This window comes from Xiphophorus maculatus, chromosome 3, assembly GCF_002775205.1.
Source record: "Xiphophorus maculatus strain JP 163 A chromosome 3, X_maculatus-5.0-male, whole genome shotgun sequence".
Classification (NCBI taxonomy): Eukaryota; Metazoa; Chordata; class Actinopteri; order Cyprinodontiformes; family Poeciliidae; genus Xiphophorus; species Xiphophorus maculatus.
The window spans coordinates 8,643,464-8,662,275 of NC_036445.1; the positions used below are offsets into that span (position 1 = coordinate 8,643,464).

The 18,812-nt window shown below is 37.7% G+C and overlaps 1 protein-coding gene across 1 annotated transcript in view; it reads right to left on the bottom strand.

Annotated features, from left to right (window-relative positions):
• Nucleotides 1–18,812, bottom strand: part of agmo (alkylglycerol monooxygenase) — a 75,787-nt gene that overhangs the window by 11,550 nt on the left and 45,425 nt on the right. Inside the window, exons 11-12 of the mRNA XM_005799466.3 lie at nt 14,314–14,396; nt 12,978–13,083 (exon numbers count right to left, since the gene is read on the bottom strand). Of these exons, the coding sequence (XP_005799523.2) occupies nt 12,978–13,083; nt 14,314–14,396 (189 nt within the window). The remainder of the gene's footprint in view (nt 1–12,977; nt 13,084–14,313; nt 14,397–18,812) is intronic.

Consider the following 18,812-nt stretch of genomic DNA (forward strand, 5'->3'; position numbering starts at 1 on the left):
CATACCACTTAGATACTGATCAAATCACACCAGCTAGTCCAACTCTTAGGGTCTCTAAAGTCCTACAAATGATGTAAAAATACTTATCGGCATTTACTGTAAACACTAATTAGTAGTTATTGCCGCTGGGGGTGGGATAGCCAGTTTTAAAATGAAAAATTAATATTTTGAGCATTTTAAATGGAGCAAAGAGGAGACATCACTGAGGTGTGATGCGACTCCAACGACCTGTTAGTGACACATCTTGACAATCTGTTTGCTGATACAAAAGAATGCTAGCTGACTCAGTTGTTGAAAAGTTTGGTGGCCAAATGTTCTTGAAGTCATTTTGTTTTCCTGCCACATGGGTGGCTTTCTGGGTAGTCCAATGAGGCTCCAATCAGCGACAATCGGCTCATCCGTCTCTGTCAGCGCGAGTCAAGGCACTGGCACCGCAACAAAACCGGTAAACAAAGATGGATTGCGAAGTTGCGGTTTATTTGGATAAGACAATGAGTAGGACGTCTGAGACAGGATCAGAGCTTCTATTTTAAGGTTGGAAGATTAGAAAATAAAGAGATCTGACATTCAGGAGGGCAGAGGGAGCGATCATGAAGCAGAAAATTAACTAAGCACAAAGCAGATGAACATCCCGCCTTGATTTTTCAGCAATATCTGCAGAGAGAGGGGTGAAGGCCTCTGAGTTGAAGAAATCCTCAACGAGATTTTCTTTTGGGGAGTGTAGTGAACATGGATGAAGGTTGATTTTAATGTTTTTGTTCAGTCATTGTCCAACTTAAGTCTTTTCAGTCTTTTCATTTATAAAGTTCTTGTTTGAAGCACTTCAAGATCAGATGCACTCCAAAAAGGTTGCCAAGGCCTTTGGAAAACTAAAACCCCACAGTATACATTACTACTGGTTCCAAACATACAACTATAATTCTAATAAGAAAATATGACAAAAGCCAAAATGAAAAGTAAAAACGTCTGAAAAAAAGTTAAATAAACATCCAGTAATGGGGTCCTACAATGCAATTCAGTATTAACTTCTCAGGCTTTCACAAAGTTTCGTCCCTCACACTCACACATGTAACCATTCTCATCCATTCCTTCATATAAAACAGTCTAGGGCAGTGGTTCCCAAACTTTAGAGCTCCCAACATACAAAATAAAAATCTATGCGGGTCATGACCCCCCAGTCTTGGGTGAGCATATGCGTAAGCATTTTTATAAAATTAAAAAATTATAAAATGACAATAAGATCAGATTCAACACCTGGTGTATTCCCCAACATACTGCTTTCATTTAATTTGAAGTCCTGTCAGACAACTACATGCTTTCTCATCATAATTTTACATTTTTAGGTTAACGTCTGAAGAGGACCTCATGACCGCATGGTGGGGTCCTGACCTACTCAGGACTTCTAATGTCTCATTACTCTCCATCTTTTGATATTTGATGAGCAAACATTTAGAAATGGCTGCTAACAAATTATAGAACCATACAAGAAGTAGAGCCTCCTGCACAGCCAAGCGCTTGAAAGCTTAGACTGCAGCAAGTGGTAAGTCAACAACAAAACACTTGCCTTTTCCAGCAGCCATTGCACAGAGAATACAGCGGTAAAACCAGCTGACCAAACGTGCTGGAGCTCTGCTGTTGCTGCTAGGTGAGAGGCTGGGTATGGCTGGGGTTGCAAAGGTGACGACGCAGTTATGACTTAATTTTGGAAAAGACTCATTTTCTAGGCACCAAAAAAACATTTGGTATTGCCAAAAAATGGTTGGGTGTTTTTGTAAGCGCTTTGACTGAAGAGAAACAGAAAGTATGAAAACATGTTACATTTATTTTTTTAGCAATTGCTGATGAATGTTGCATCAACAACGTAGTAAGGATAATTGTTTCATATCGTTGGCTTTTCTCCCCGTTACCCACATCCTATTAAAGGATTCATTTGTCTAAAATGTTCAGTTTTAGACATTGCAACTGAAATAAAGGATGGATTTATTGTAAAGGTTTTTTCCAGGACATGTTTCATGGAAAACAAAGTTTTAAAGCTGATTCGTTATCTTTCTTTTCACTCAGTAGGCTCGCATTTTATTCAACACTTATGATTTGAGTCTGATCTATTTCAATTGATTAATGCTTCCTATTAAACTCTTGCTTATTTTATGGTTTTAATTGCAAATTATTTTAGCTTTTACAGGCCGACAGGGAGAATGTAGTTGTTTTTCTCCAGTTTTTGTCTAACATTAATCACTTAAAATGTTGCAACACAGGATCTGAAGTCTTTCGGAGTCTGAAGCCCCCCACAGCCTTGCAGATCCTGGCAGCAAGAAACTTTTTCCAGCTCGCTTCAGGCAAGATGCTGCAGCTGGAAACATTGTGGAAAGAAAAGTGGCCAAGCCTGCTCTCAGCAGCATTTTGATATATTTTCTGCAAATAAAAATTTGCAAAATTCTCAACTGGATATTAATACGTCTTTAATCATTTGCACTGATTTATAAGCAGCTTCTGCTTTATGTGCATTTCAAAGGAGTTTCTGTCAGGATCAATCCGCCTGAAGCGGTAGCGCCAAAGTTGCATGAAAAACTGGACGAATTTTGTGCGAATTAAAGCACAAAAAAGAGGAAGACAAATTAAGAGCAAGTCAAAGTTGGCCATATTAAGACTATAACTCCACAGAAGCCAAACTAAATTAGGCTAGAAAACTCCCAAAAGGCCACTTGCTGCTGGATTTCCGTGGCTCTACCTGGCAAACGGTGTGACAGCATAAACCGAGCGGTTACTCTTTGACGGGCACGAACCCCTGCACGTTGACTGATAATATTTCACACTGTATGTGTACGCAGAACCACCCCGCTGTTTACTCCAGAGCAGTCCAACACAGCGTTCCTATTTCAGCCCCCCTCTTCCATTCCTATTTTCTCCCTGGGAGGAGATTTCCTTTCCTTTCCATTCCTGTGAGCTCTCAAATGATGTCATGCTCACCGAGTTTCCACAGCTCCAAAGAAGCCTGTTAACCTCAGCACTGCCTTTTGCTACTATTCACTGCTTTCTAAAAAAAGGGAGCTCCGGCTAACCTCTCACACCTGAGTTTCAGTGATTGGGAAAGATACGATCAGACAACAGAAACCCTTTAACCTTTGCAGTCCTGATCAGCAGGCATGATGGAAAAGAGGGTGGGATTTAGGATTTGGCATTTTTAGAGATGGATAAAGTTGAAGATAAAGTCCTTTGGTGCTGAGGTGCAGCCTTTGTGTTAGGTATGACTTCAATAATATTATTGTGACCTCTACGTTTGGCTGGGAAGCATTTATCTTTCCATTTTAAACGGTCAAAGATGGTTCTAGTTTGGAAAAAGGCACAGGGATGAAAAGATGGAAAATCCCGGTTGGAAAATGTTTTTCTTAATAAATATTCTGAAATAGAAAAGACTTCATTGTTTTAATTTTGCCTGCGAAGTGTTTAATTTGCATGAGCTACCATTCCACACCATAAACTCTTTAATTGCAAGGAAACAATTCAGTAATTACAAAAGAAAAACAAACCAAAGCCTTCTTAATTATAAAAAAATCTGTTTGGGGAAAACTAAAAAAGAAAATACAAGGATGACAATAAAAGCAGCTATAACTCTTGAAGTTAATTTGAAAGAAACACCGTCTCTCTCTCAACCAAAGACAGGTGTATTTTTTATGAACTCCCCTCGTAAATTGCTGCGGCTTCACTAACAGCTAGTGGTCATTTAAGAGAAAAGGCTCTGAAGTTGCTGCTGATTGCACGGTGTCTGCGCTCGGCTGCGGAGCTTGTTTTCACGTGCCTTCAGGCAAAACCAGGAGCCCACACAGCACACCATCCTGGGTTACATTGTTACAACCTGCATGCCACCACATTTACAGACTATCGCAGTAAATGCGCCCTCACACACACCCACTGGCACGAATTAAAGCAAGAGATTACCATCCAATAAACTATAACGGCTCTACAAACAAATTACCATCCTGCTACACCCAGTTTCACTCCAATGAATTTACTCATCAAGTTAAATATGAAAATGATCAAGTTTTGTTTTGTTAATCAGGTTTTGAAATTGTTTGTTGTCGTTCACTAGAGGTTGGAGCCAAACGGAGTTAAAATGTTTTAGCTTGTAGAGCCAGCTTCACAGTTATTGGCCGATTCCTTTAATTTTCAGAGATCAGTGATCGGCCGATACTTCATAGTTGCCTCAAATGAAAACTGCGGTCTTTTATAATTTAGTAGTTTGAAAAATTGTTTATTACGAGGATTTAATGACTCGAAGCATCACTTAATGATGACATGGAAGGAAGTTGATGGAAAAAGTCCAAAATATAAAATATATGGTCAAGAGGTAGAAAAAAAATATTTTGCTGCAAGACTTTTGAGAATATGTCTATATATTGGACCTACAGTACTATGAATAGCTAAATACTTGAGACGCCCCATAAAATGCTTATAACCTCCTATTTTAATTGTTCAAACACAAAATATACCTCATGTATTAATATACACAGTGGAAACGGTCTTGGCAATAAAACAGAAGAAACATTTACAGTCTTCCTCATCCCTGTCCTACAGTAGCAGCCAATTAGTATCTATGTTTCCATTACAAATATGAAGAAATCTTTGTCTTTAATCTGCTAATGTAAAAAAAAAGAAAAGCAATTTTGAAATTTCAGTGTTTGCTTTAAATAAGAAATGAAAGTAAAATCACATGCGAATAAGCTTGTTCACGCGAAAAGTTATTAATAATAATGGCAGCGACAGACGTAAACAGTTATGTATTCATATTTCAGCCGTGGCACTTGTCTATCAGCCAATCAGAGGAGACATCAGCGCCTTATCCTTGGGAGTGGGTATGTTTGTGGCGTTTTGGGGAAACTATAGTCTGCGATTTTACAGAAGAGATTCAACTCATTTGAATGACGCATTCTGTGGTGCAGCCAGCTGCACATTGTCTGAAAAAAACAAAACAAAAACAATCCCTCCTCCTATCACTTCCTGTCGTCTTCTTTGTCATTTCTGCCAGTAGTATAATCTGGCTGTTGATCGTGTGACTTGTGATGCGAAAAAAAAGAGTTTCCATTGCAGTTTTGTTTAATTTGTCTATTTCAAAATGGCTGAAAAACCACTTCATCTAAGTGCAGAAACTTTTTATCAAAAAACGTGTGTTTTTTTTTTTCTTTTAATTGACGCATTTCCATTAAGCAAATTTATTTTTATAATTTCAATTTGCACAGTTTTATGGTTAATGGAATAATAGATTACGTCCAGGACAATAAATGGCACTTCTGGATTGGCTGCTTTGTAAATGTGTAAATCCCAGCCAATCGGATTGAGCCCATGTAGTTCAGCTCCCCAAGCTGCATTTTTAAAAAGAATAATTTAGGTATTTACTTCAAAACAACCACCAACCCAATGGTAAATAATAACATTTTCCTCATAAGTTGGAGTAAGGTTTAAACTGTGAATACTGAATGCCAACTAGAAATGCCTTTACATGCACAGAGACTAAAATGTGTAAAAAAAGAGTCATATAGACAGAGTCTCTCAACATCAGCTGCCACAAATTCTACATTGAATTTCTTTCTGAACTTTGACTGAGCCATTGCAACAGATGGATAGATTTTCATATAAATCATGATTAGTTTCCACTCAGTTAGTTTATCTTCTAGGATTTTTCTATATGCATCTCCAGCCATTTTCCCATCATCTTCACTCCAACCAGCTGCTCCGTCCCTGCTGACAAAAAGCTTCACCACAACATGATGCTGCCACCAAAATGTTTCACTATGGCAGCACTTCTCAACTGCGGTCCTCAGGGAGAACTGCCCTGCATGTTTTAGATGCGTCTCTGTTCCAGAACACCTGATTCAAATAACTGCATGACCTCCTCTGCTTGCATCAAGTGCTGCAGAAGCCTGTTAATCACCCACTTATTGAAGGGATGTGTTTGGCAGGAGACATGAATCCCTCAGACATGCAGGGCAATGATCTCTGAGGAACAGTGCACTATGGGAATGGTGCAGTGTTAGTTTTCCCCACATTAGAGTTTTGTATTTGGGCCAAAAAGTTTAATGTTCGCCTCAACTGATCATTTGACGAGTCTAATACTAAGATTAAGATAAACTGCAAATGGGACCCTCTTCTTCTTTCATCAACAGCTTTATTCTTGATACTCTTCCATAAATGACAAGTTAGTCTGGTGGATTCTCCTATAAGGTATCTGCAGGCATCACGAGTCAAATTTAAGACTTTTTAAAATACCATCTTGACTAAAAGTTAAGTCTGAATTGATATAAATTCAGAGAAAGGTTGGGGGATTCTGCTGTATTACAATCAAGCATAACAAAAACTGTGAAATTTCTGGGGTTTGTTAGTGGCTCTTGGCATTATTTATGTGCTTCTGTAAACCTTTAACCCCCATAGTGCCAAACTTAAAAGTTTTTTTTGTTTGCTTTTTTCACAGAATACACCAGGCTCCATACGGGTTGGCAAACACAAGTAATCAAGGGGCAAAGACGACTGTCGTCAAGCTAATTGTCAGAAAAAATTTCCACTTACCAATGATGGATGCAAAAAAAGCTACCTAGCTAGCATGTTAGCAGATAATTAATGGTAGCTTCAAGATGTCTGTGAGCGACAAAAACATATGCCTAACAGAAAAGTCCAGCGAGAAAAAAAACCCAACTACATAACACAAGATTAAATACTTCTACAATGACATTCCAGGCCAACTCACATTTTTTAAAGAAAGGCCTTGATTTTATATCCATTAATTTCAGAGTTTTTAAGGATGCACAGACAGCCTGTCCTACCCGAGTCAGGGATCTCTGCAGCTCCCTCAGAGCCACTACAGGTCATGTGTAGACAGGTTTGTACTTACTGTTGCTGCTGGTTTTCTAGTGTTTTTCAAAATGCATCTTCACTGAACAAGCTACATTTATAGAGAGAATAAATTACACACAGACTGACTATTTACTGTAATAATTTTATTTTGGGATGTTAAAAGTAAGGGGTATGAACACAAATGCAATTACTTAAATTAAAAGTTGGTTGTTGGATCGTGCTGCTGCAACAAGATGTGAATTTATCCTGTTATAAATTTAAATACAGAGCAAGAGAAACTCCTGTTAGTTTACTTAGCAACATAGAACAAGAACCAAACATGGAGAAAAACATTTAGCTTTATACAAATCTAGAAGTCAACCCAGAACAACTGGAACAAACATTTAGTTTTATACTTCACTAATCCAGAACAAAATTAAGATCCATAGAAACCCCTATTTGTTTATAAACTATGTTCTACTTATTCTTATTAAACATGGGGAACCAATATTTAGTTTTCTACTTTACCCTTCTGTCTTTCTTTTGTTTGTATTTCCTTCTAATTCATGCAAAACACTTTGAACTGCCTTGTTGCTGAAAATGTGCTATAGAAATAAAATTACCGTACCTATTTACCTTAACTAAAGTTTTTTCTATATTTTAATAAGTTTGCAGCGCTTTCTAAAAGGAACGTATGTCAAACTCGAGGCTTGGGGGCCAAATCCAGCATATCTTATATTTTTATGTGGTCCTATAGACTCTAGAGAGCCACGAAAAATCTTCCAAATTACAATTGTGTGCTTAAATATAATTTTATTAATCAAATTAGAGCACTACTGGCAATACTGCCAATTACAACTATTTGAAACTATGTTCAATTTAACTTTAAAAAGTACTCAAAAGCAGAGACAACCATTTATTCATATTTTAAACATTTGTTAATGTTGTTAATGCAGTTTTGTCATTACATTCTGCCACAGCCGGCTCTTTGAGGACATTCATGATTTGGCCCAAAATGAAAATGAGCTCGACACCCCTGGTATAAGGTATCAAGGACACTCTGCCTACGACTAAACACACACTAACTCCTTCACACACTATCATATGAGTGGCGCAGACGTGGGTTTTTCTGAGTGGCGAGTGGGCGGCTGGGAGCGAGAGGCAGCCCTGGTTTACAGGTCAAGCCTGCAGCTTTACAAGGGAAATCTCCAGAGCCACTATAAATACCGCTGTGAGCTTTAAGGGTGCAGTATATCACACCACTGGTTTTGAAGGACCACAAACCGAACTAGTTTTTGTAGATTTTTTCTTCCCCCTTCCTTTCAAACGTACAGTGAGTCTGAACACAATTAAATGTGAATTGCCCCCCTCTCTGTTTCTACAGACTGTTAATTGATTGGCGCAACTTCAAAACCCTCAGCGCAACAAAGAGCTTCAAAATCGTATATCTTTATAGGAGGCTAAAATTTGGGGGTGGGTTCAATTTCTTTTTCTTTGCTGTACTTTTGAACAAAGGGGAGGAAATATGTCAGAAACCATTGTGAATAAATTGCGAGGATTTTCTCAGAGCCCCCACCTGCAGGCAAGACAGTTATCCAGCTAAACCTGATGTACTGCGACTTGAAATGAGCCCTAATGAATCGCTTAAAGAAACATCTGCACAGTGACACAGCAGAGCAGCATGTACAGCATAAATCAAAAGGCCTTTCTCCAGCTGGCTGCTTATGCGCTTCATTTCAGGCGTCGCTTTCTGAAAAAGAATTAATTCAGTTTTATTAGATTTCACGGTGAGAAAAAAAAAGAAAAGGTGGGAAAACCTTGGGTTGTCATTTGAACACCTTCGCGGCCCAGATGTGGAGTCAAAGGACGTAAGAGAGGCGATGGCAAATCTCAATGGTCTGAGCTAGTTAGTGGCAGACGACACTAATTGTTTCCAGAAGTGTTGCGCTGATTCACGCCGGCCGGGACATCAAGCAGTCAGGGCTGTGCAGGGAGAAAAAGAGGCAGCTGAAGCGGAGGGAGGGCAAATAATGAGAGGTCAGCCTCCATCTACAGTCGAGCTGCCAGAGCCAGAAAGGCACGCCAATTTTATGGTCAATTGGGCGACGCATCTGGCCTCGTAGATCACAGGGCTGCGGGGCAGGACTTAGCACCCAGCTCAAACGCGTTTTACTCACACAAAACAGACCACACAGCTCACACAATTGTTAGAAAACGGGCCGTGACGCACCGGGGGAACACAATGTCGCGCAGGAGTTGTTTGAAGATGCTCAAGTACGAGTTTTAAATGCTGAAACATCCAGCCACGATCAAAGGAGGAAAAAAAATATACCCTAATCCACATATATTAAACAATTTTGTTGTTTTTTATTTGTTCTGAATGTACAGTACAGACCAAATGTTTGGACACACTTTCTCATTGAATTCAATGAGAAAGTGTGTCCAAACTTTTGGTCTGTACTGTATCCATTTTAAAATGTGATTACTTGTTTTGTTTCATTGTTTATTTTTGTTCCTGCTATTCGTTCTCTTATCCGGTTATTTTGTAGATCCATACTTCTTTTTGTTGGTCTGTAATTTTTGTTTTGCATGCATTAATTGGTGAATAAAACAAAAAGTAGTGTTTTTTTTATGTTATATGTTTTTCTAGTATATTTGGACAGATGAATATCAATTTTAAGAACATTTTAAAGAATTAAAATAATATTGACAATAAAAAAATGAAGAACAGATACTTAAAAAATGCAATTCCTAGTAAAGACCAGAGAATAAATCAATAAAAATAAATATATCAATAGGCACATATTGATCAATATCAGTAGATAATATGTCTTGATAAAATATTCAATAGATTTCTGTACTCCGATCCAGAAGCGCTCGGCATTCTGGGGGATGTAGGCACAGAAAAGGCTTTAACCGTTCAACCTCTCTCAGCCAGCTAAGCTAAGTTGGTGGCATCAACTCACTCACTCTCTGGTTACCTAGCAACTCACTCACTCTTTGGTTAACTAGCAATAACCTGTTGAGTAACATCAGGTGCATGTGATTACATTATTACTCAGCATTTTGAAGGAGGTTTGTCCGTTTTAAACATTTAGTTTGATTTTTATTCTCATTACTCAAATGATAATGAACATCAAGATGAGATTGAAGGAGAGATCAGATGTCTAAGAAAGAATAGTCCAGCACCTTTCAGTCTAGTAATGGCATTAAAAAGGCCTTAGAGGAGTTTCTAACTTGCCCATTCCACATATGGGAAACAGTAAAGCAAAACAACTAACATTCAAGCAATTTCATCCTAAAAGCAGACTGCAAGATGATAAACGCAAAAACACTGCTTCTATCCACAGTCTTATCCTTTCATGCACTATCCAGCGCTCATGACCATATAAGGGATTGAACATAGAGCGATAAATAAATCGATTGCGTTGCCTTTTAGTTCAGCTCTCTCATCACCACATCAATCCATATTTTCACCTTCCACACTCTTTTCCCTCATTTGTAAATAAGATGTCAAGATACCGAAACTCCTCCTCTTATCCATTGTAGGCTGAAGACCATTGTCTTAAACATAAACAAAGACCACTAATTTGTAGCACTTCTGAGTCCCAAAATGAGTTGTTGTAATACCAGGACAGAGGGTATGTTTGACATAAACTAAATCTATAAATTCAGCGGAATAACATTACACAACCGTTAAAACACAGAGCCAGAAGTAACACTGTTTCAGAAAAAAAATAGCTCAATAAAATTTACATACATGACTGGATGATAACATTACTTCTTCACATGCTATGCTGTGCATACAGTTTGTCTGCGCTGATGAAGGTTAATGCTTAGAAAGGATGACACAACAAGGGGATCTGACCAGTTTTCTCACTTATTTGGCCAATAATTATTTGACTGCTTGGGGAAGCTTGTAGACTGTAAACAAGACTGAAATTTATGTCTAAAAAAGGACTGAACATGAGATGCTAACAAGACAAGAACAAACATTGTTACTCTGACATTAGGCTGTGGTAACTTTTAAAATGTACACATACTACACATGAATTTTATGTAAAACATGTTTATAGATCCACTGTCATATGTGGCAGCAGTTTATGCAATACATTTACTTTCCAAATATTCTCACATGTGCACTGGAGAGAAAGTGAAATAAGCGCTGCTAAGAAACTTGAAACAAATCGAAACACCACTCATTTTCAAAATGCTGTGATAAATTGACTATTTTAGGTTGTCAGATACATATTCAATTCCAAGGAGGAGTTTGACATCTGCTGTCCGTAAGTGGACAAAGGCTTTGCGGTCCAACATATTTTCTGCACTATCTGAGTCTTTAAACACACACAGGACTCTGAAACCAGACAAGTTGTCAAACATAATTATTTTCTCTCAGGACATTTACAAGAGGTGTTATATTCTGAAGGGTCAGAGGACTCACCTGTTTGACAAAATAATCTCAGGGGGCATTTAACCAACGTCATGAACCGTAGATGTGCTTTGCTAGCATGGGTGGATCTGTCATCGGAGTCGACTGCAGCTGTACAGCTGAGGTAAGGTGGGAGTGAAGATATTTGAATCAAAGTTTGTTGATGCATTTCATGACAGATGGAGCCTAAAGTATTACCTCAACCCAATCATCTGTAAAACTATAGCTACACATGGCTAAAATTATGTAAACTATTTGCAGCTGTAGTTAAAGAGACCAATATTTATTGTTCACATCGCGGGGAAACATTGAAAATCGGCTGATTTAAAGATGCACTGAGACAATATCATGCATTTCATGCCCCCAATCAACTCCTTATTCTCTCCTGATCTAAAGGCTCCCACAGTTCTGTTACTCATCAACAGCGCCGGCCCAATGTAATGCCCACACCACCAGGGGGCACCCAAGAGAACCATTTGATTTCATTTTGTAGTGATAGATTACAAGAATCGCACATTTTGCTCTGTTTCAAATTTTAAAAACAAAAGTATTAAACCTGCCAAATTATAGATGTTGTTTTCAAATAATTAAGTTAATATGCCAAACGTAACACTCTTATTTACTACTCCTTTAAGGTAAAAATCAATACATGTCATCTGGTGTCCACTAGTTAAAAATCTAACACGCTGTATAAAGAAAATAATAGAAAAAGGCTTCAAAACTAGTACTGACCAATGCTAATTCCATCTAAAATAATCCAAATAAAATAATAAAATATGGTAGCTAACATTATGAGTGCAACAATTAAAATGTTATGTAGGCAGCTGTAGAAATAATTATTTCTTTTCTGTTTCAAATTCAATCAATTTGTATTTTTAGATGGCTGTGCAGCAGTGTTCCCTTTTCCCATTAGCTTGAAATGTTACCATCACATCATGGTAATAAACAATTAACCAGTTGCACGAGTTGTTTTGGTCATTTTTGTTTTCTTCGTGTTTCTGGGTTTGTTTTCCATTTTAGGGCATTTGAGATCATTCTAGCTCAGAAGCCTGTAAATTTCTGAACCTCTTTATATGTTTTCCACAATGCAATTAACTTCCAAATCAAAGTAGGATGTTATCCTAAATGATGTGCAAATAAAGGTCAACAAATGAATGACATCACTAAATAAACTCAACAGTATTATTATTTTGAGCACCACCCAGTCAATTAACAATTTGTGTACACAGTCATCAGTATATTGTGAATGTCGCATCTGCCGAAAAACGGCAGATGCGCAAAAACAGAGATTGAAGTGGTATTTTGAGCACAAATATATATCCACAGTGTTCCAGGTAGAGAAGCAAAGAGATTGCTGACGTTCGTCCCTGGTGCAGAAACCATGAAATAATTGAATGCATCAGAAAAAAAGAATTAAGAAGAAGACATCTGAAGTTTGATAAATGAAGTATATAAGTTAGGAGAAAAAGAAAAACACAATAAGTTTGCCAAACCTTCGCAGCTTGAAACTTTCCATTGTCTGAAGCCAGCAAATCCAGAAAACATCTGCTGCCAGCAGCCTAACATACCAAAACGTTTGGCCAAAACATTTAAGGCTGAGTTGAACGGGGAGGATTTCGAGGTGCCAAGGTTTGTCGAAGAAAAACAAAATGAACTAAAAAAAGCCAACATGTTTAGTTATGCCTGCTTTATCTTAATCTGTAGCACCGGTAGCTTAGCTCACCTCAGTGGGGACAGAGAGTAAAGGCAAGGGGGACCTCAGGTAGCTGTACCGCATCAGCGTTACCATGACAACGCAGCGAATCGTCTCCAAGAAGGCTGATGATGGCCTGAAGATACAGACGCATGAAATCAGAGAACAGTTACAGATTGTTTTCACTTTTTCGTCACACTTGTGACAAAATGTTTCACATAATCAAACAAGTGTCAATTTCATTGACATTGATTTAATTTATTGAGGGAAAAATCTATCGAAACCAACCGGTTTCTATGTGGAAAAGTAATTTCCTTGGAAACTGAATATTTGATGTCAACAGCTGCCATCAAACATTTGCATCTACACTCATCATCTCCATTAAAGTTCAGACTTTGACTAGGCCACTCTAAAACCTTTTCATTTCCTCTTAATTTTGCGAGTTGTTGATGTGCTTTGGATTTTTGACCAACTTAAGTTTTATTTCACAAATGCAAGCTGGACCAGAGAGACGAATTCACTCAATTCTGCAAACCTTCCAAGAAGTCTAGCCTTTGTTTCACCAGTCAAGAGAATATTTTCTGAACAGGGAACGCAAAAAGTTTTATTGGCAAGTTCTTGCGCCTTTTTTTTGGTAAGCAGTGGTTTTCATCTTGGTCCCCTCCCATAGATGCTTACCCAGTTTCATTCCTATAGTTACGCCATGAGAACTGACCTTACCTGGAGCAAGTAAACCCTGCAGTGCTTTCAATGTCGTGGCTACCCCGATACGGTTGACCAGTCTTTTGGTTTTCTCCATTTTTGAATAATGGCTATTGCTGTTATCCCAAAGTCCTAGAAATGTCTTCCTCCAAACTGAGCTTGGTTTTCTATCTGTTACTAAATTTTATACTTTTCAACTCCTTAAGAAGATGCTAACAGAAATTAAAATGAAAATTTTGTAAGAAATAGATGAATCTGAAGGAGATTTCAAAAGTTTTCAGCAGATTATGTTGGATTGTGGAAACAATTCTTGCTGGAGTTATTGATGTAATTTGGAGTCTGGAGGGCCACTTTAAAAACTACGGCGGACCAGATCTGGCCCTCGGGCCATGAGTTTGACACATGTGGGTTAAGATATTTTAGCCTACTTCACGTTGTCAGACGGGTTCTGTTTTAAGTGATGAAGGCCCGGATGTGGAAAGGGAAATCGGACCAAATAAATGTTAATTCATAAATTAACACGGCCAATTACTTTTCACATAAATTTATTTTGGTTTGAGATCATAATTTGAAACAGCTAAAGTTACATAAAATACAATTATAGCATTTTACATAAACATTTTCAGCTGTTTTATGCTGAGATTAGAAGCTGCACAAACTGTACCTTCGCTCGATGATAAAGCCCAGGGAGGTGAGGGTAAGCAAAACGTAGCTGGTCATCCCGAAAATGGTTAACTGAGACAGCACCTAGGATAGAAACACAATTTCCATGAGAAATATGAGGAAAAAATACATAAAAAAAACTAAAATCAATATCATGGTTGGTAAAGAAACATCTGCAGGAGACCTTCATGGGAGAGCGGCTGTCAACCACACGGCTGCTCGACTTTTACTTGCCAATGCCAACCTAAACATGTCTGACCTTCAGCGCGAGTGCACTGGCACCCATTCAACACTGGAGCCATTGGACTCAAACATCCAAAGTTTGCAGAGATGGTCCGGTCATCTTGACAGGGGATTTGACCACAGATGAACAGACTGCTGAACAAATTACCTAAAAAGGAGCCAAAACAACCAACAGTGGAGCAAAGATCCCGTCCAGACTCCCACTGACCTTTTCCCAGCTATTTGGGACATTCACACAAACACAAAGTCCTGGAGCTAAAATGTGTTCTCTAACCTAAGGCCTTGGCTGCGGGCAGCAGCTGGAAGCCGAGCGTCCCTTGAGGATGCTGCATGCTGTAAACTAAGGTTTATGTTTCTCTGACACTCAATACAAAGACTAACAGCCAAATCTCACTGCTCCCATACCCAGGAGAAGACACCGTATACAGTCAGGATGAAATAAACCCATCCAATGGAAGCAACCATGCAGTGTATCTTTACGCTTACCCTAGCATCACAGTCCATAAAATGGGTTTTACTTCATAAGTCTTCATATGAGAGGATACAGTTATAGTGTCAACAAATCAGTGGATGGGTGTTCTCAACTTTTATCTGATGAAATTTATAACAGCCACACAGAAAACCTTGGTCCAAGTATTTTTTATCAAATGTAAAAAGTCATTCGTATTCAATGTACAGTGGTGTGAAAAAGTGCTTGTCCCCTTCCTGATTTCCTTCACTTGCTCCCCCAGCAGGCTGAAAGTAGTTTGTTTTGAATAGTTTTTTTTAAAAACACCATTAATAGTAACAGTAAAGACGGTTTAAGCTTTGCACACTTTATTATTTCCAAATTATGATCCCCACTCTGCAACTCTGAACTTTTGATACTTTTAACAATTTTCAACACAAAAATACGGCAGACTGCTGGTGCACTGTCCTCCCAACCCTACCTCCTTGCTTAGCAAATTTTCTGAAGGAAACCCTGATCAATCATGCTCATGTACGCGCTGATCAATGTGCTATCAGCGGGGAAACAACTTAACGCTACAGAAAAACTGTAATCGGTGGTCATGTTAATTAGACTTAGCATTGTGACAGGCTGTTTTGTGGTGAAGCAGAGATAAAAGGGGAAGGTCTTGAGCACATACACGAGGATGATTGACAGATCTAAGACCCTCCTCCTAGCTGTGATTGGATGATTCTGACAAAGCTGTGTTTTTAGATGACAGCTGTATCATAGAGAGAAGGAAGAGAAGCTCAATTTTTTCACAGATTATCTGTCATATCAAACTGACAAAGTGATAACTTTAACAAATATCAAAAACTAATTTTAATATAAAATGTTACACACTGCTGCTTTAACATAGAAAAAATCCAAACCTACATGCCTTAATGTCAAAAAGTGATCATCATCATTTAAATAAGACCTGCCTGAAAGTGAAGTACAGCAGATGATCCTCAAAAGCTACACTGTAAAACATTTGAAGGTGGTTTAACTTTAAAATGCAATTTAAGTCGACAAGAAAATTGTTTTGGTTTTAACTCAGAAATTAAAGTTCATGAAGTTGATTTAACAACAAGAGACAAGTCGTTTAAACATTGTTTTTTAACTTCATTAGTCTTGAATGCAAGTTTTAACTTAATGCTGCAATTTAAAACAAATTATTTCACAACATGCAAGAAAAAAACTGCCCTCTCCTATTTAAAGAGCCACATTTCTCTATTATTTTACTCACAATATCAAGTTAAAATAAATACTTATTTTACTTTAGAATAATTAAAATCCTTGCTTCAAATTGCATGAACCACATTTCTGATCTGATAGTGAATTTTGTTAAACATCACAATGAACTCTGTTCAAAACATTTAGTGTGAACAGGACATTAAAATAAACATTTGCCTTAATAAAACACAAGAGTCAGATCGATGTAACGCACGTTCATCTCAGGATACAAAAACATCCCGCTAAACATTCTGGGAAATAGTTCCCACTCCTGTCTTTTCTTTTTTCAGTTCTTTAAGTGCTAACCTAAAAACTCTAGTTTATTCAACTAGAGTTGAATCAAATAAACTAGTTTGACAAAATTAATAAAAAGTTAACACAACTTACTACTGTAAGTTTATCTTTCACCAACTCACACATTTAGGTTCAAAATCTAAAACTGGCTGAATGTATTTAATTTAAAGAGCAGAAGACAGTAGACACAACTAAATATGGCTCAAATGTTTTACAGTGTAGACATCAAAGAAATTCAGAAACAAATGAGGAAGAAAGTAATTCGGATCTATTACTCTGGAAAAGGTTACAAAGTCATTTCTGAAGCTTTGGGACTCCAGCGAACCACAGTGAGAGCCATTATGCCTAAATATCAAATTTAAAAAATCTGTTTCCCAAAGTGAACAAAAGCCCTTATATCAGAGCAGAATAATGTCAGACTAGTAATATTTAAACTGTACAGGAATAAGTGGTTCATTTTCAAACTCTTTGTGGTCCAGCGTTGTGCTGCTGTTCCAGCTGTGGCGACCCAAAATGTTAGCTCCACATCTGGTGGCAGAACTGAGCTGCAAGCACAGAAATGACTGTTATTACTGCGTCTCCTGACAACAAGCAGATTAACTCGTTACTCAGGCTATTATTTCTGTCATTATTATGAATGTTGGAAAGCCTGGTCTGTTGGTCTGTTAGATGAAACAAAAAAAAAAACACTCCAGTACTTTGTTCTGAAATGTTATTTTAGTAAGTTACGCTAAAAACGTGCTCTCAGCTGACAGTTTAAGTATCAACAGTGTCAGCTCAGATTTTGTTGTCTTTAAGTTGTAAATTATTGCAGAGAATTAAACCTGTCATTCATTCTGTCCTGACTGTTTAAAATGGGACAGACAGAAAGAAACAAGAACACAGTTCATTAACTGTTCAGTCCCTGAACACAACCAAAGCTAATTATTACGCTTAAACTCTTTTATTTACGAAACACATAATCCTAATTCATAAAATGAAATCAACTTGATCCTGAAAATGAAACTTTTCAAAAACTGCACAACAGAAAGAAAGGGCAAAGGATGTAAAAGTTTGTTTGATAAGAACTGAAAGTTTAAAATGATTTAAATGCATCAGGATTGGACCTTCTTGTCGCTAGGCAACAGTGCTCAGATGGAAAGCAGTATCGTCTTTTATTTGTTTAGTAAATAGAAATGCACCTGTTGTTTTGGCTAATAAATCTGGAGGGGCAGGAAATCATAAGATCTTATATCTTCTACCTGCTACTTTTCGAACAAATAATGTAAAATTGTATGTCAATGGGCATGATAGTTTGTTTTAGTTTAATCTTTTCTTGTTTTTACTTTTTGTCTGTTTGAAATAAATAAATAAAATTAAAATTAAAATAGGCCAGAGAGACAGGTCCAAAATTATTCATACCCCTGGTGAATTTAATCTTAAAGTCTATTTTAATCTCACCAACATGCTTTATGTTGTTTACATAATAATGGTTTGGACTTGATCTGCTAGAGTCACGACTTTGAATGTGGAATTAATCAACTTTTAACAATTCTGCATCACCAAAGATAAACAAACAAATTACCAGCGAAAACATGTAAAAAGATTCTTCAGATGATTACATAATGTTAACACTTTTTCCATATTGTATGATCTTTTAAGAGATCGCCGTCTCAGCTGGATTTTAGCTCAAGCGTATCATTAGACTCTTAAAGTGGTTTGTGCTGAAATAGATTTTTTGTTGTTGTTTTTCTTAAGGAAGCTGCACACTGGAAATGCAAAAAACACAACACAGATAAAAGATTTCTGATCAAGACGCAGCAAGTGCATCAACCCTGCATTAATTTAATTATAACAAGTTTATTATACTTTCTATTTTTACCAGAAGAGACCAATTTCCTGATAAAAACTAGTGCTGCTGCCTTCAATTATCTCTTAGCCTGGTAAATGTTGATCTAATAATGACAAAAGCTCCATTGCTTTTATTTTTTTATGACTTTGAATTAACGCAGAGCCTGTTTACTGTCCAGCAGCGTATCATCAATTGTCAGACTAAATAACCGGCTTGAGAACATGTGGGTATAAATACATAACCGTGACATGATTTATTGTTTGGCCAAGGAGCTCACTTTGTTATTTTCCCCTCCAAGTCCTGATTGCTGCATCCTGAAGGCTATTTGGGTTGGGAAATGGTTGACTCGACAATTAAGGCGTTTGTGTTCACTGCCGGACCACCAGCTGGCGTCTCATTCGCCAACAGGGAGGGGAAACCTCAACTCAGA